This window comes from Microcaecilia unicolor, chromosome 7 (assembly GCF_901765095.1).
Source record: "Microcaecilia unicolor chromosome 7, aMicUni1.1, whole genome shotgun sequence".
In the NCBI taxonomy this organism is placed as follows: Eukaryota; Metazoa; Chordata; class Amphibia; order Gymnophiona; family Siphonopidae; genus Microcaecilia; species Microcaecilia unicolor.
The window spans coordinates 87813538-87832700 of NC_044037.1; the positions used below are offsets into that span (position 1 = coordinate 87813538).

The following is a 19163-nucleotide window of genomic DNA, read 5'->3' on the forward strand; positions in this document are numbered from 1 at the left end:
CAGTGGAGGAAGCATATTTTGTAGCAGCGTGCGTGCGGACGGTCTTGGTGCCGCGCGGCTCTGCTGAAGCAGTGCAGCTAACACACAGCTGCCCGACGATGGGGATGACGGGAGGGAGCAGGGAAGGAACAAAACTTGCGGTGTGCCGGCAGGTGGCTGGGAGGAGGGAAAGTGGAAGTGAGCAGCAGCAAGGGAAAAGTCGCGGTTTGGGTTTCTTTGAGGTGCACCGTTGCTGGGCGGACCTGAGCCCAAAGTGGGTGGACCCAGGCCCACCCGTGGCTACGCCCCTCCTCCATCTATCCATCCATCCATATCAGCAATTCTCTTCTCTCCCCTGCCCTCCCCCTCCAGCCACCCATGCCCATCGATTCTCTTCTCTCCCCTGCCCCCCCTCCAGCCACCCATAACCAGCAATTCTCTCCCCTGCCCCCCTCCAGCCACCAATATACCCATCGATTCTTTCCCCTTGCACTTCCTTGCCTCTTGCTCTTGCCCGTTTCCGTCTTCTCCATTTAATTTTGTTAAGCAGTGTTAACACTTCAGCAGGAACAGGCTGCTTCAGCCAATCCCTGGGGTCTTCCTTCAGCGTGTTCCGCCCCCAAGGGCTGAAGGAAGGCCCCTGGGATTGGCTGAAGCAGCCTGTTCCTGCTGACAAGTTAATTTTTTTTAAGCAGTGTTAAGCGCAGGTTCGCGCAAAGCTAAAGAAGAGAAGTTGGGGGGGAGCAGGAAAAACAAGTGCTGCGTGTGCCTGTGTGATGTGAGAAGATGCCCGAAACCACAGGGGACGCCGTCGACACTGCAGGTGGGGACCAGAGCCCAAATTTTGGGAGCCGGTTGTTAAAGTAGCTACTTTAGCAACCGGCTCCCAAAATTCTGAAAAAAGTAACAACCGGCTCTCGCGAGAAGGTGCGAGCCAGCTCCAGCACACCACTGGCTACAACACTCCAGGAAACTCACCCGGAGACTACTATTTCAGCCCTTTCCACATCACAAAGTCCTCACCACAAATGCATCTATGGTAGGTTAGGGTGCTGTCCTCAATGGTTTCTACACACAGTGTTTTGGTCCCTGAAAACAGTAATGGAATTCAAAAATGCGTGGGATAAACACAAAGGAATCCTGTTTAAAAGGAATGGATCCTCAGAAGCTTAGCGGAGATTGGGTGGCAGAGCTGGTGTGGGAGGCGGGGCTAGTGATGGGCAGACTTCTACGGTCTGTGCCCTGAAAATGGCAGATACAAATCAAAGTCAGGTATACACACAAAGTAGCGCATATGAGTTTATCTTGTTGGACAGACTGGATGCACCGTACAGGTCTTTCTCTGTTGTCATCTACCATGTTACAGGAAAAATTACATTATATTGATGATCTGGAATTGTGGGCGGTGTGGAACAGCTTCAAAACTTTCCAAGACTGCATACTTAACCAGATAATACTCATTTGCACAGTCAACCAGGTTGTGATGTATCACCTGAACAAACAATGAGGACCACCTCTGCCGACAAGTAATCCAGATATGGACTTGGGCAGCTTCTTGAAACATCTCTATAAAGAGCTAACATGGCAGTAGCTCGTCGAATATTCCAGCAGTAGGGAACCCAGCAATAGACCTATTTGCTTCTCCTCGGAACAAACAACCCTGCTTTTGTTTCAGGCTCTATACTCTCAACTGTGTAGCCCTAGATGCCTTCTTGCTCCACTGGGGTATGGATCTTCTATACAGCTTTTCCCCATGGCCTCTCATATGGAAAACTCTTCTCAAACCATGTTGAGACAAGGGGACCATGATCCTAATGGCCATATCAAATTTGGTTCCCTCTTCTCCTAGAGTTATCATCCAAGGAACCACTGAAGTTAGATCCTTTTCAAACCCTAATAACACAGAATGAAGGGTCCCTCCTCCATCCTTGCCCCCTCTCTCTCTCTAGCTCTGATGGCCTGGTTTTTTACATAGACTTACATTCTTTAAACCTTCCAGAAGAAGTCTCTAGAATACTATTAGCCTCAAGGAAACCTTCTATACAGAAGTGTTACCATTTCAATTGGAAAAGATTTCCCTCTGGTGTACAGCCACAGCATTTGACCCTGTTGTTCTGACCTGGTTTTACAGCCTGCCTCACAGACACAGCACTAACACAGACTACTCAACAATTACTGTGGATTCTTTTGGATTTGTATTAGGTAAATGAGACTTTTATTAGAGGTTTAAACGGCTTGATGGCATCAAGGTTCAAAAACAAAAGTGGTTGCTACTGTGCAATCTGAAAGAACTATATGTAGCATATCAAAACAAATATGGTGCTGAAATTGTTTTTTCCAAATTCTGTGAGCTCAGACCAAAGTGGTGTGTTACTGTCGGTGCCTCAGGCACACATTCCGTCTGTGTCTGCACCATCCATCAGAATGTTAAGCTTATGCTACAAGGTGCCAACATTTAAAGAAGGCTACAAGATGCTCATGGGAAAGGCAGTTTGCGATCTGGACGCCAAGATGCTCATGGGAAAGGCAGTTTGCGATCTGGACGCCAAAGATTGTATGTTGCAGCGATGCCAAAGCTGTCCTGGTGAAGAGGCACTGATAGCATATTTGGAAGAAATATTTGAGGACTGGGACTCAGAAGAATCAATAGAATTCAAACAATGGGTTCATACTGACCGTGAAATGCTCGAAACACATGTTCTAACTGTTGACAACTTTATTGAAAAACTCGCTAGCAAAATTTGGAAAGTGACTGGCCACCACTTCATTTCAAAACATCAAAGCGAATATTTGAAGTCATTAAAAGCTGGGAACACTGCCAAAATTAGGGCCATACAAACATATCCTTATGCCACTAAGAATCGCGTGGAGATGGGTGCGTAAATATTACCGGAGAAATAGGGAGGTTTCACCTTTGTTACCGATTCAAGGAAACGGGGCGTTCCCGGCCGGGAGTGCCTCGGCCACTTTTCAGAGATGGGCCACCTTAGGGATACACTAAATATACCATGTGATATCAGAGCAGGGAGTGATCAAGACATTTGAGGACTTGAGTGAGGAATACGGGTTGGGTAGTCAGGACATATTTGCATATTATCAGATTCGTCATTATGTCAACTCACTCCTGTCAGCTGCACTGACTCAAGAAGCGTGGGATGAACTCAACGAGCTGCTGGGTCTGGATGCACAGCTTCGGGTACCAATGAGTTATTTTCATAAACATCTAAGAGACTCGCTTCCAGATCTTGACCTTTCCTTGGTGACTCAGGCTTGCAACCAAGAACTGCACTCTGGCCTCAAGTCAGACCAAATTGCGATATGCCTCAGGTCCTTCTACAACTTGACAGAGAATGTAGTGTGGTGTGAAATTCAGTACAAATTCTTATTAAGACTGTACATATCGCCACACAGAGCATTTCGAGCCACTCTCCGAGAGACAGACTCTTGCCCGAAGTGTGGGAATAACAATGCTAACCTAGGCCACATGTTCTGGCAATGTCCAAGAATTCAAGTTTTCTGGGAAACACTTTGTACACATGTCTCACAACTCTGGTCTTGTCGTTGGCGACCAGCACCGGAACAGCTATTTGATTTATTTAGAACACAAAGGCCGATGCTCGAAGGATACAAGGCATTTTTTAAAAGATCTACCTTGATGGCAAAGCGAACGATCTTGCAGCTGTGGCTGGATCCGGAACCCCCAAGTGTAGCTCACTGGAGGTCAGCCATGATCCATTATTGTTCATTAGAAAAGAAAAGAACTGTGGACTTAGCCTCCAAGAGAGGCGATATATTCTGTAAAACCTGGTCTCCATTCTGGGACTCTCTCACTCCTGTTGCAAGGAGCAAACTTTTGAATGGATAGACTCATAAGGGGTAGAAGTGGGATGGAAGGGGAGGGGGGAAGAAATTGGTAGGTGGGGATGGGAAGTAGAGTGGGGGTAAGGGGAATAGAAGTAGAAAACATGTGAAAAACCCCATGAACGATTTATATTGTTATTAACATCTTGAAATTGTAATGTGACAAAGGTTCTGGTTGTCAATAAATAAGATTTATTTAAAAAAAAAGCTGGCCTAAAAGAAACCGAACTTATCGTACTGATGGATTTTGCACAGAATTACTCGTTTGTTGTCCAAGACGCTGCTCAAGGCTTTCACTGGGAGAATTCACAATGCACAGTGCATCCATTCGTTGCTTATTATATCAATAAAGATGGCGTGCTGCAAATTATCAACTGCTGCATAATTTCTGATCATATGCAACATGATACGGTTTCCGTGCACATGTTCATTTAGAAGTTGATTGAGTTTTTGATGAATAAAACAAAGATTACAAGAATATACTACTTTAGTGATGGTTCAGCAGCACAATACAAAAATTACAAAAATTTCGTCAATCTGTGCAATCACAAGAATGATTTTGAAATTGAGGCCAAATGGAACTTTTTTGGCACGAGTCATGGCAAGTCACCATGTGATGGAGTTGGTGGCACGACTAAACGTTTGGCTGCTCGAGCCAGCCTCCAGCGACCATTAACCGACCAAATACTGACGCCAATAGATCTGTTTAACTTTTGTGACAAAAACATTCATGGAATTAAATATATGTATGTTTCGACTTAAGAAATCCAAGAAAACAGGATGCTGCAAGAAGAAAGAAGGAAAGCTAGCTGCACAATAGCTGGCACAAGAGATCATCACCAGTTTTTGCCAGTTGATTCGAATTCGATTTCTGTCAGCAAAGTTTCAAATGGCACAATTAACTTTCTGGCCAAAATTTCTGATATCGTCGATCCTAATTTAAAATTGGCCAAACTATTGCTTGGTTGTTATGTTGCCTGCATATATGACAATAAGTGGTGGGTAGGCAACGTTGTAGAAATTTCCATCGAACAAAATGATGCATTGGTAACATTTATGCATCCACCAGGCCTGGCTCATTAATTTTATTGGCCTGAAAGAAAAGATGTTTGTTGGGTTTGAGCACAACATCTTATTTGTGTGCTTCCAGCACCATCAGTTACATCATCAGGCCGCCAGTATCAATTCCCAGAAGTGACACTAAAGAAAGTGGCTCGTAAATTCAATAATAAATAAGCAATCGTTAGAATTTGGCAGTTCATACAAACATTACGGACTTCAGCTTGGGAACCATTTAAGATACCCACTTTAGGCTTAGGAACCTAGGATAAGCTGCCCAATCGTCGGCTAGGTAACCAGACAGATACCCACACAAGGCTTTGGAACCTTAATGAAGAAACCAAACTAGAGGCTTGGAATCCTCATCCAAGAAACCCACCTGTGGCTGGTATTGCACAGCTATCGGGCGTGACCCCTATGGTGATAGGGTTACTGGTTCAAGTTCCTGAACTGGTAGTGACAATGTCACCATGGACCAACGCAATTTAGGTACTAATAATGTCTGTATAAAACAAAAATAATAGAATGCATGTGATGTTGCGATAGTAGTGTGCGATAGTGTATATATATGGCCGCCCTTGCTCTCAGTAAAATACAGGTCAATGGCTCAAGCTAAAGAGCTAGGCCTCTACAAGCAAATGGCTCATAATAAGAGCTGGGCTTCTCTTAAAAATCCAAAGTCATCTCTGATACAAAATACATTTTTCTGCAGCACAAGCTGAACTGAGTTCTCAGGGAGCTGGCACGGGAGGGGGTCTTTTGCTCTTATAAACATGCCTGGGACTGGCATCAGTGAAGAGTCATGAAAGATGTTTTGGGTTAATGAAAGTAGATAAGGGGGTAGATGTACGTAGTTAGAGAGTACTCAGAGGGAGGGGGAGCTGAGAAGAGCAGAATGACCGATGAAGTAATCTCGCCACCTGTGCTTTGCACCCCTTTTGTGTACAGTTGGAACCTGGGACCTAATGAAGTCACTCTTATCGGTTCCTTATCAACTGATAAGGGATAGCAAGTTCTGCTGACAAAGCTGGATCCCATTGGAATCCATTGGATTGAGACAGTATAAAGGAAGCACCCCGAGAAGTGTAAGATGCAGAAGGAGAGAGAGAGAGAGACAGAGAGACAGACGCAGATACAGAAGCAGATGCTGATGGAGGAGAGAGACAGAGTACCACCGAGAGCTGATGTGTCGTGTGATTCTGTTCCACTGTATGATTGATTGAATTGCTGGTATCCTCATTATTGGGTAATGTATCAATGCTAATTAATACTAATAAACTATATCTCTTTAATTAAAACTGGGTTCCTCTTTAATTACAGACTTAGCTACGGCTGAGCCTGTACTGAACTGCCATGAGCAGATTCAAGGTTGGGAAAGCTAGATATTTGGAGGGCATATGTAACTTTGCCAAGAGAGATGAGACGGGCCACTGCTTCCGCTGCCTGATTAGCAAAGGCAGATTCTGAGAAAATAAACAATAGCAACGTCCTCAACTTTGTCCCTATTTCTAGGGCCTTATATGCCAGCGATGAAAAACCAACCCTACTTTTTTTAAGGGGTTTGAAACATGCTCTTTCTAATGAAAATGATTAAAAAGAGATTCCAGAAGGTCTTTTTTTGTAAAAGTGGGCTAAAAATACCCTATTTTTGGCATTTTTGCAAAAATTGTCAACTTTACACTCAATTTGTGAACTAATGGAAAACATTAGGAGAATGAAATTTTATATTCGAAAACCTTGTGTTGGTAAGTTGTTGTGTGCAAAGTTTCACGTTTATCACACCTTTCATTCCAGAGATATAAAAAGCCAAACTTTACAATTTTCATCGAAATCTGTGATGGTCGAGCAGGGCACTTCTCTTAAATCAGACCACTTGCCATGGAATGACCCAATGGTGAGTGTTTAAGTCATTATTGTCTGATACACAATGATTAGGCTATATAGCTGAGAAGAAACAATACCTATAAACAATCATTACATCACTGATCACTAAATCCAAACAAAACTAGGAGTTTCTAGACCAGGAAAATCAATAGAAATCAAACAACATAAAACATGGAAAAGAAAATAAGATGATACCTTTTTTATTAGACATAACTTAATACATTTCTTGATTAGCTTTCGAAGGTTGCCCTTCTTCGTCAGATCGGAAATAAGCAAATGTGGTAGCAGATAGTATATATAAGAGAAACATCAAAGCATTACTTTGACAGTCTGACAGAGTGGGAGGGTGGGGCTATGCATGGGGACATCAAAACATTTCATTGATATTCTACCAGGATGGGTGTTGGTAGGTGAGAGGAGGGTGATAAACAGAGAATACAACTTTATGGTTTATAATGGGCTAGAAAACCCAGATCCTTATTAAGTCCTGTCTGTTGGGTGTCAAAATATTCAATTATTCTGACTTCAAAGGTCTTACGTTCCTGTATTGTTTTAAAGTTACCCTTCAGGATTCTTACAGTGAAATCACTGGTGCAGTGTCCTGGTCCTGTAAAGTATTGGCCCACAGGGGTGGGAATCTGACTGGCACCAGCTTTCTTCATGTTGTGTCTATGTAAATTGAATCTTGTCTTAAGCATCTGGCCTGTTTCTCCAATATAGCATCCTTCGTTACATTTTTTTACACTGAATGATATATACCACATTGGAAGATGAGCATGTAAAAGATTCCTTTATGTTGAATATTTTTCCTTTGTGAATGACTGTGGGGTCCTGTGAAATGTTTTGGCATAGCTTGCAGCTGGATATGTTACAGGGAAACGTGCCCTTTTCTTTTTCAGTCTGTGTTGGGAGTTTACTTCTGATCAGCTTGTGTTTTTTAAGTTTGGTGGCTGTCGGAAGGCCAGCACTGGTGGGGATGGGAATATCTCTTTCAGTAATTCATCTTCCTGGAGAAGGGGCTTGTAGGTCTCTTATGATTTTCCTCAATTTCTCCAGCTCTGGGTTGTATGTTACTACAAGGGGAATTCTGTCTGTGGCTTTTTTTTCTTTGTACTGTAGCAGATTTTCCCTGGGTGTTTTGAGGGAGGAGGCAATATTCTTGGAGATTATTTTGGGGTTGTAGACCAGGAAAAGAAGCAATAATAAACTATACATACATCACTGGTCACCACGTCACCCAGGCTTTTTACATCAGCTGAGAGAAACCCCTTTTTCAGCGAAGCCAGAGTCTCGTGACCAGGAGCGGTCTTTCTATGCGATGCGTCTATCCTTAGATGAGCTTTCGACTTCACTGGTCAGAGCTCCCCTTTTTATTAGGCTTAGAGCTCGTTTTCAGAGTTGAGGAAAATTACAGAATGCTTGAGACATGTGGGAATGTGGTCACATGTTTCTCTGTTCAGGTGGGCAGCCTGGACTTGAAACATGCTCTATCTCCCCTCACACATAGCTGTGTCTTATCTTCTTGCACATTCCAAATCATTTTCACACAAACAGAATTATACACTTTAATGAGAAAGTGCACTGTCTGTCAGTTAGAGTTGGAAAGTAATCTTTAAAATCCTTCCATTACACCTGTAAGGTGCTCTCTTCCTACTTTTATGGAGTACCTCCTCTGTCTTTCTAATTCTGGCCTCAAAACTAACTGTCAGAATACACTTGAGTGCCATTAGCAATTTTCACTCATGTGTTGATACCAAACCAATTTCCTTTCGTCCTGTTTATTTCATACCAAACTTTCTATCAAACCACATCCAGTGGCTGTGGGATCTTAATATCATCCTCACAGCTCTCATGAAACCTCCTTTTGAACCACTTCATTCCTGTTCTCTGAGGTTTCTCACATATAAGGTAGTGTTCTTAATAGCACTTACTTCTGCCAAAAGAGTCAGTGAACTTCAAGCTTTAGTGGCAGACCCACCTTACACCAGGTTCTACCACAACAGGGTTATATTCCAAATCCACCCCAAATTCCTCTCTAAAGTGGTATCACTACTGTTTGGAGTAACATTCTACGCGGGATAGCTGGGTTGGACAAGCAGTCTTGCAGAATCTTTTTACTACTTAAAAGTCAACTCCACGCTCCAGCCCTTTTTTTTTCCAGGTGGGTCACTGTTGTCTACTTAGTTGCCAAGATTCATTCATATAGTGAGCCTAGTAACGAGTCTCAAGTGTGAAAATATTATGCCTGTTTGTCCTCAGAGAAAGCTAAGCTACTTACATATTGCAGATGTTCTCCAAGGACAGCAGCTGGAAGTTTTATAAGGCTGCCGCTTGAAGTCTTGGCAGCCATTTTGAAGTGGCGCCAGCAGTGAGAGGGAGTGGCGTTGCTGGGAAGGAAATAGTGGGGTCCTTTCCTGCCCCAAAGAGGCCACTAGACCACCAGGACACGATAAGGTAGGGAAGGGGAGGACACCTTGAGGCCCCCCAGCGCTAGCCAGCCTGCCCACTTGCCCACAAACCCAGACAAATGGGCAGGCTGGAAAAACCCACCTGGATGTCCTGTGGTGTCTCCAAAAAGAGGACATGTCTGGGTAAAACCGGACATATGGTAACCCTAGTACTGTTGGTCCTGCGCTCAAGATTTGGGCAGAAAGATAGCCGTGCATGTGTGTTGGGTGCATTGCCTAAGAAGTTTTAAAGAGACAGTGCACTGTCCACACTGGGCTCCGTGACTGACATCACCCACATGTGAAACTGTATGCCTGTTGTCTTCTGAGAGCACCTGCTAAGGGTAAGAAAATTAGCCTTACATCATTGCACAAAATTGAACTAACCCTTCTATATTTCTTCTGCGGTAGCGTTAAAACTCCTGCCTTGTCCACTCTTATTTGCAAAGTGGTGGGATAGCTAATAACTTAATTAAAAATCATTTAATATGCTATGTGCCAGTGCCCTACCTGTAGATTTGTGCAGAAATATCTTCTGCAGACAACAACTCTTTCCATTTGTGTGCTTATAGAGACATGCAGGCAGATGTCACACTAATATACCACGAAGTAAGACTCTGCCTTTTGAACTACACTTCCCATGATGCTCTGCAAGCGCACGGCCATCAATGAAATGGGCTATGACTGAAATCACCTTTTCTATTCTTTTCGGTTGATGAAAGAAGCGCTCCGTATACAATAAATCGTAATGCTTTGTATCAGTCATTTAATAAAGGTTCCTGCATACCAAGAAATGTTGGGAATAGGATAATGAGCATGGCTGGTGTAAATCCGAGGCCGGAAGCTTTGATGTGGTGCTGGCGTTGTGCGGGGGACTGTTGACAGACAGGCACCGTGCACGCCTGGCCGAACCCGGAAGCGGCGGGGGGAGCCGGTTTACCGTTTCTAGGCTTTGGGTGGCTGTGCTGTGGTCTGTAGGCGGGAGGAGCATGGAGTGCGAAGATAATCCGGCGCAGCCCCCAGTGTACGTTTACAGCCCGGAGTATGTCTCGCTGTGTGACTCCATCATGTCCAAAGTGTCTAAGAGGGTAAGACGAAGTGGAGGGAACGTTTTGGGCGAGTGTGTGAGAGTGGTGCTCGTCATCCTCCTGGGATGCTTTATTATAGTACAATCCTTACTCTTACTGCGTGATGTTCTAATGTATTCCTCTCACTGGGGTAAAAACGGACAGCTGGTGAAAAACGTGGGAGAGGGCTCTTAAACGTGAAGATCTGAAAATATTTGAAATCCAAATCTGATCCCCGCACCTTCGTTTCCCTTTTAAAACCAAGCTTGGGTGATTGGTTCTTTGTCTTTTTCTTTTTGGAGGTTGTTGTGTTTTAATACGTTGGCTCACATTTTTTTTACTTTTTTTTATTTTTTTTATTTTAGGATTTGCTATGTTGGTACTTTTTTTCTAGTTTCAAGGTGTGGTGGTGTTTTGCGTTGACAATATCCCCATTTAGGTTTCTTAGTTTAAATAAATGCACAAGAAAATGGAGTAATTGGAGCAGAAAATACAGTATAGGCCTGGTATGCAGAAGAACTGCCAAGGGGTCCCAATTTTTGAGAGGGAGATTTTAGTACACGTCCCCCCAGCCCGCATTTTGCATTGGCTCCACCCACTCTACATGGCCTGCCTCTTACTCCTCAAACCCACAGAAAATATTTTATTTAATAGTCTAATACCTTACCTTTTTTGTAGCTGTCAGAGGCGAAAACCTCAGGTCAGTATAATGCTGTTATGGTATCCTCTCCTGACCTGAGAAAGGAAGTGTTGGTCTCTGGAAGCTAATCAAAAATGTTTTAAAATCAGTGAAGGTATCACCTTATTTTATATTTTGTGTTTTACATGCATTTACTAAACATTATTAACACAGCTACCACATTACTTTATCTGTCTGGTAGCACTAAACAAATGTTAATAATAATAAAATTTTCTTTACCTTTGTTGTCTGGCCATTTACTTTTTCTAATTGTGTTGCTCCCAGTCTCTTGATTCTGCTTTCCTTCGTCTTCTCTTAATTCTCTTGCCAGGGTTTCTTTTCCATTTGCCATTTTTCTCTCCTTTTTCTTTGTTTTCTTCAATATTTTTCTGCCTCTCTCTCTCTCTCTCTCTCTGTCCAGATTTGATTCATTCTTGTTATCCATTCTTTAATTTCCTTCTTTTTACTTCATCTACCTTTGGCTTTTTATCTTTTCCTCACCCTGTTCAGAAGGAATGGATCCTCAGAAGCTTAGCCGAGATTGGGTGGCAGAGCCGGTGGTGGGAGGCGGGGCTGGTGGTTGGGAGACGGGGCTGGTGCTGGGCAAGACTTCTATGGTCTGTGCCCTGAAAATGGCAGATACAAATCAAGGTAAGTATACACAAAAAGTAGCACATATGAGTTTATCTTGTTGGGCAGACTAGATGGACTGTGCAGGTCTTTTTCTGCCGTCATCTACTATGTTACTATGAGGCTCATGTTCAAAGCACTTACCCTTACAAAGTTCCATTGCAACCTGTGGAACTTTGTAAGGCTAAGTGCTTTGAAAATACGCCTCTATGTATCCCACATTTCCCCACCTTTTTGTAGGCTGTGTGGCTTCCGGAGAGGAGGTTACAGACTCCGGTGTGAACAGTACAGGTTGGTTTGTACAAGTAAATTAGAATTGGGGTGATTCAGCCCATGCAGAATGCAAGGGTGGGAACCGCGGCAAGGGATAGGGTATTGTCTGTTTCCTAGTTTGATTATTGTGCTTCATATTCGATGTTTATATCTGTCCTGTGGTATATGCCTTTTTGAAAAGGTGAGTTTTTAGATTTTTTTGGAAGTTTAGATGGTTAATCGTAATTTTCAGATCTTTTGGTAATGTGTTCCAGAGCTGCGTGCATATGTAGGGAAAGCTGGACACGTATGTTGATTTATACTTCAAACCCTTGCAACTTGGGAAGTGAAGGTTTAGGTATGTTCTTGTTGATTCAATTGTGTTTCTGACTGGTAAGTCGATTAAATCAGTCATGTAGCCTGGAGCTAAGCCATGGATTATTTTGTGAACGAAAGTACAAATCTTGAAGACAATGAGGCATATTTTCAAAGCACTTTGGGAGGCTAAGTTCCATAGGTTTCTATGGAACTTTGGGAGGCTAAGTGCTTTGAAAATAAGCCTCAATGTGTTCTTTGATAGGTAGCCAGTGCAGTTTTTCGCGAAGGGGTCTTGCGCTTTCAAATCGTGTTTTTCCATAAATGAGCCTGGCCGCTGTGTTCTGAGCGGTTTGGAGTTTCCTTAAGATCTGTTCCTTGCATCCCGCGTAAATTCCATTGCAATAGTACATTAGTAGTAATATCTATCTACTATAATAAAACTCACCCTCAACGTTCTGAAGACAACATTCTGAAGTCACTCAGTCAGTCACTGAAGCGTTCATGGATTCATGGTGGTGAAGCCTCAACACTGACCATGTCTCACTGCCCCGCCCTCACATGACGACCAATCAGAAAAAACACCCTCAACATTCTGAAACACAAAGGACCATCACAACACCGTTCCCAGGCAACACTAGGCAACGTAAGACGGACCAATCAGAGGAAACTACGTGACAATAAGGGAGGAGCATTCCCCAGCAGAATGGCTCATTATCTGTGCAGCACGGAGAGCACAGAACCACCGCTGGAATGAGAGAAGAATATTCCTGCTGTGGGTATGTGCAAAAATTTACATTTACATTTCACCAACAGAAAGACCCCCCTCCACAAACTTCCTTGACAGACAAAACCACACACACACAATACAACAGAAACACACCCTCAAAGCCACACACCAATCCAACCCACTTTGCCAGCACAGCACAGCACATCCCCCAAGCAAAAAACAAAACAAAAAAAGAAACACATCAACAACCTGCACACACACCGCACCCTCACACACTCACACACACACACACACACACACACACAAAATAACTCTGTGACACATACACACACACACAAAAAAAACCACATGCTAGCACCCGTTTCATTGGTTTTGGAAACGGGCCTTTTTTACTAGTATATATATAAAACTCACCCTCAACATTCTATTTTGACTGACGTCACTGAAGCCAGGTTCGTAAGTTCGAAGCTCTGAAGCCACGAAAATCACAGTCTCTGAGCCCCGCCCTCGCGTCAAATGTTATGACGTTGAGGGCGGAGCACATTCTCACCTCCAACGTTCTACTGCACTGTAGCTCTGCTCCGCTCTCGCGTCAAAACGCGATGACGGCGAGGGCGGGGCAGACGTTACTCTATGGGTTCGTACTGCAGGGGCATTGACATCACGCTAAAATCTTCTGTTTATGTTTCGCCAGGTCAGTGGGGTGGGGGCCTTCGGAGAGGGGGGAGCACCGGCAGCGACGACATGGGTGGGGGTGGAAGGGGGTGCACTGGCAACAGAGACATCGGGGGGAAGGGAACGGTGACGGACGCTGGGGGGGCGTGGAAAAACGGGCAGGGTGAGAGGACATTCGCAGGGAAGCTGCAGGGGGACAGGGCCACAATATAATCGCTGGCTGGCTGCACGGGGGGGGGGGGGGGCAGGAGACACACCAAAATCGCAGGGGGGCAGGGGACACAGGAAAATCACTGGCTGGCAGAACGGGGGGGGGGGGCAGGGGAGACAGCACAATCGCTGGGTGCCTGGAGGGGGGCAGGGGACACAGGACAATCGCTGTGTGGCTGCAGGGGGGACAGGGGACACAGGACAATAGCAGGGTGGCTACAGGGAGGGCAGGGGAGATAGGATAATCACTGGGTGGCTGGAGGTGGGGCAGGAGACAGACAACAAATGCAGGGTGGCTGGAGGGGGGGGGCAGGGAATATAGAAGACTCACTGGGTGCCTGGAAGGGGGCGCAGGGAACACAGGAAACTGGCTGCGTGGCTGCAGGGGGGCAAGGGACAGAGGAGACTCGCAGGTTGGCTGGAGAGGGGGCAAGGGAGAGAACGCCATCGGTGGGTGGCTGCAGGGGGGCAAGGGAAAAAGTATAATCGCTGGGTGGCTGAAGGGGGAGCAGGGGAGAGAGGAGAATCGCACGGTGGCTGCAAGGGGGGCAAGAGGAGACACACTCGCACCCAGCACTCTCGCTCTCTCTCACATACACACACTCACACATTCACTCTCACTGTCTCACACACAGTCAATCTCACACATACTGTCTCAAACATACACGCTACAAGGAAAACCTTGCTAGCGCCCGTTTCATTTGTGCCAGAAACGGGCCTTTTTTTACTAGTATAGTAATAATATAATTACCAATTATAATGTTCTCGTACATGTGTTGTCATTGCAAGTAGTATACCATGCCATACTATGTATTGTTGTTTGAATATTTTTACTGCTCTAATTGCCTATTGCTCATGTTTGATCTATTCTTACTGTACACCGCCTTGAGTGAATTCCTTCAAAAAGGCAGTAAATAAATCCTAATAATAGTCAACGTGGGTTAGTACAATTGTTTGAATCATATTACAAAATGTTTCCCTTGGGAAGAATTGTTTTACCTGTTTGTTTCCACATTGTGTGGAACATTTTGTTTGTGGTGGCAGTTGCTTGTTTTGCTAGAGTTAATTTGCTATCTATGGTAATGCTGAGGATTTTCAGGTTATGTGCGATTGGGAGTGTGTAGTCCTGGGTGTGTGTGTATGGCTGTGGTTCTGGGGTGGATTGTGCCGTGTTGGGATGAAAGAATGAGACAGTGTGTCTTTTCATTGTTGAGTTTTAATTTGAAAGCCGATGCCCAGGAATCCATTATGCTTTTGCTGTTCTCTATGTTGATAATTTCTGAAAGGGTCAATTTGAAAGGTATGTACACGGAGTGGAGGAGTGGCCTAGTGGTTAGAGCACCGGTCTTGCAATCCAGAGGTGGCCACTCAAATCCCACTGCTGCTTCTTGTGATTTTGGGCAGGTCACTTAACCCTCTATTGCCTCAGGTACAAACTTAGATTGTGAGCCCTCCTGGGACGGAGAAATATCCAGTGTACCTGAATGTAACTCACCTTGAGCTACTACTGACAAAAACTGTGAGCAAAATCTAAATAAATAGATAAGTTGTGAAATCGTCTGCATACAGAAATGGGTTAAGGCCTTGGTTGGCAAGTGATTTGGCTAATGGGATCATCATTAAGTTGAACAGAATGGGAGAGAGGGGCAATCCCTGTGCTACTCCACAATCGGTTTTCCAGGGTGGTGAAATGCTTGAGTTTGACTTGACTTGATTTGACCTTGCAGTTAGGAATTCCTCGATCCATTTGAGTATCTTCCCTCCTCGTCCTATCTTGTCTAGTATTCTTAGCAGTATATATTGGTCTATCATATCAAATGCACTCGACATGTTGAATTGGAGTAGAAGGATGTTTTTACCTAATGCAATTTCCTGCTTGAATTTGGCCATAAGAGTAATTAGTACAGTTTCTGTACTATGGAGGGACCTGAAGCCCGATTGTGATTCATGTAGTTTTGAGAATTTGTCGATATATTCTGTGAGCTGTATGGTTATGATGCCTTCCATCAATTTGGTTGTTAATGGGATGGATGCTACAGATCGGTAGTTGGTGATGTCATTTGTTTTCTTCTTGGTGTCTTTCGGTAACGGTGTGAGTAAGATGTTCCCTTTGTCTTTGGGGAATAAACCTTGTTGGAACATGTAATTTAGGTGGGATGTGAGATCTGCATTAAATAGTTGGGTCAAACATCTAGTTGATAGTAGGCAGTAGACAGCTTGTTGGTCGTTTGTGCAACTATGTCATCCGTGATCTGGTTGGAGCTTGACCAGATTTGATCTGTCGGGTATTCTCCTGAGTGTGGATCTAGCTCATCGAGGAAGGTATCCAGGTTGGTGTTCTTCTGAGGCATGCTGTTGTGTAGGTTGACAATTTTTTCTTTGAAGTATTTGGCAAGTTCGTCTGCTGGTGGAATGTCTGTGTTTGATGCAGTAATTGGTTTGGTGTCTAATAGTTTGTTCAGTAGTTTGTATAGAGGCATATTTTCAAAGCACTTAGCCTTCCAAAGATCCATAGAAACCAATGGAACTTTGGAAGGTTAAGTGCTTTGAAAATATGCCTCATAGTCTCTTTATGTTGTAGTCTGTTCCTAATTGTGCTTTATAGTAGTTCCATTTGGATTTTTTTATTTCCTGTTTGTATTTTCTTTTGTGATTCTCTCCTTGTGTTTAGAGTTTGAGCGCTTTTGTTTTTCCTTCGTGCTCATTCGAGTCATCTGGACGTTGTTTTTAGTTTCTTCAGATTGTCGTTGAACCATGAGGTTTTATCGAGTTTGTGCGAGGTTTTTGTTTGTATGAGGGCTATTTTGTTTAGAATGGAAGTGCATCTTTTTTTCCCATTCTGTTAGGTAGTTTGTAGAATCAGTTGGAGCTGACCAATTGTTGTCATATATCAATTTCCAAAATGTTTCAGCGTCCACGTGACCTCTTGTAGCGTATGATGTGTTTTCATCTGCTTGGTGATATCCTTTCTTCGGTCATTGTAGGGTCAGATTTAGTTTGAAGTTGTCTGACCAAGGAGTTTCTGACCATTTATGTTCTGTTATTTTGAAGCTTCAGTCTGTTGTAAATTTATTTGTGAGCAAGTCTAGTGTGTGACCTTTTATGTGGGTAGCGTTCGATTGTGGCCATTTGAAGTCCCAGAGTTGAAAGAAATTCCTTGCATTCTTGTACACTGTTTGAGTTTGAGTCTTCTAAGTGAAGGTTAATATCTCCTATGACTAGTATGTTTGAGTTATATGTACAAGTGGCTGATATGAAGTCCATGAAATTTGTCTGGGCTTCATTCCAGTTACCTGGTGGTCTGTAGAATATGACACAATTCAGATGGTCAGTTAGGATTTTGTGTTGTATCCTGATTGATGCAATTTCGAGTTGAGGTGTTAGTGACTCGGCTGTAGTTTCGGTGGTGAAGTGAGATCTGTATATTAGTGCAGTGCCTCCTCCTCTTTTTCCCTTTCTTGCCAGTGTTTGATTTTGTATCCTGGGGGGCATAGGTCGAGGATTATGGGATCATTTTGGTTGTGAATCAGTGTTTCGCTGATGAACAGTAAGTCAAGGGCTTCTGTTGTGATCCAATCAGTTAGCATTTCTGTTTTGTTTACTTTGGATCTGGCGTTAATGTAGCCCACTTTAATTGTGTGATATGGTTCTTCTGTGTTCGAGCTTGTGAGGACTTTTATTAGTTGCCCTTTATTTATTGATTTGGATTTGTTTTGGCCTTTTTTTGCCTTTTGTACGGTTTGATCATAGAGTGATGATATTCCAGTATAGGCTCTGTTGTCAGTTTGGTGGTGGTTGGTGTGTCTGATTGATCGGAATTGGTTGTGTAGTAGGGGTATGATGTTATTTTCGTCACGTGGTGTGGCTATTATTGCTTGCATCAATGTTAGGGAGTAAATTCCTAAGAGTAGTTTTATGGTGTTCATTTTGAGTCCTTTAGAATTACGGTGAGTGTCTTTGGTTGAGTTTTTACCTGCGGACTCTGCAGAGATCGAGGGTGTGGATTTACTGCAGCCTGGTTCTGGCCAGGTTTGATGTAGAGTGCACTGAGGGAATTTTTTTTTTGAGTGTGTGTGACTGTAAGAATGTGTGGTTGTGTGCAAGAGTGGTACTGTGACTATCTTGCTTCGCTTTCACTAGGTGTAGTAGGGCCTTTTACAAGTTGTGCTGATAAATTTTCTTTCTGCACTTTCTTGTTTTGTCTGGTTAACAGCTTCCTGAACAATTTGTGCTGTGTTGGGGAGATTTTGTTTAATGTAGTTTTGTATGGTGTTTAGTCTGTGAGACCTTGTTCATTGATTTCAGATTCAAAAAGGTTTACTTACAGACTTGGGCTGAAGCACATGATGACCGGCTGCAGGCAGTGTTGTTTTAGAAGCGGTGCTGTTGTTGTGGTCCGATCTTTCCTGCTGTCTCCTGCTGTGAGTGACTGCCCTGGGTTCTTGTTCTTTTGCTGCCCTGCTATGTTATTGGGTGTGTCTTTTGGTTCTTGGAACAAGCTACTCCCGTTCAGGTGTTGTGTCCCGATGTAGTGCAGTTCTCTGCCTGAGTCCCGCAGAGTTGTTGTTCCATTCCCAATTGTTTTCTGGTGTGTTGCTCTGTTGGAGTGGCAATTCTCTTCCTCTCTCAGTCTAGTTGTTCGGACTGGGTTTCCGCCTCAGCCACGAGGGGAGATGTTAACGCTGCCGGGCCCAATCTTCCGAGAGTGCTTGGTAACGGCGCAGCGGCTCTCGGGTCGCCATCCGCCATGTCTTGCAGTCGCGTTGTGATCCCAGCCATTTCATTTAATCCGTCGCAGCAGTGGCGTCCGTCCCGCTCACCGGTCCGTCATTCCTGCCTCGTGAGAGTCGTTTTGCTTGCTCAGTTGCAGCAGTGGTGCCACACTCACCAGGTTCACCGGTCCGATGCGTCTGCCATGTGGAGGTGCGGGCTCGCTCGCCTGGTCTTCCCCGCTCCCAAAGCCTGACTTGTTCTCCCCATGCCCCTTCCTCTTATTCTCCAGTCTTTCACTACTCTGTCCTCCCCCCTTTCCATCCAGCAGCTCCCCTCTTTCTCTCCTTATCCTTAGTGTCTCCCCTCTTTCTTCCTGCATCCTTCCATCCAGCGTCTCCTCTCTTTCTTCCTGCATCCTTCCATCCAGCGTCTCCTCTCTTTTTCTCCCTACCCTTCCATCCAACGTCTTCCCTCTTTCTCGCCCTGTCCGTCCACCTATCTACCCTCTCTCCTGATCCTTCCATCTAGTGTCTCTCTCTCTCTCTCTGTCCCCCTCCTTCTATCCAGTGTCTCTCTAGCTCTTTACCCTTTTTTGTTTAGTGTCTCCTCTCTCTCTTTTTCACTTCACATCCTTCCAGTCTCTCCCCTTTCTCTCTGCATCC

The 19163-nt window shown here is 44.2% G+C and overlaps 1 protein-coding gene across 3 annotated transcripts in view; it reads left to right on the plus strand.

The window, feature by feature from the left end:
* The first annotated feature begins 10129 nt into the window (after positions 1–10129).
* Positions 10130–19163, plus strand: part of HDAC8 (histone deacetylase 8) — a 235224-nt gene continuing 226190 nt past the window's right edge. For all 3 annotated transcript variants that reach the window (XR_003942884.1, XM_030210243.1, XM_030210244.1), the window contains exon 1: positions 10130–10318. Coding sequence is in view for 2 of the 3 variants with exons in the window: in XM_030210243.1 (XP_030066103.1) it covers positions 10220–10318 (99 nt within the window). In the remaining variant the exon portion in view is untranslated. The remainder of the gene's footprint in view (positions 10319–19163) is intronic.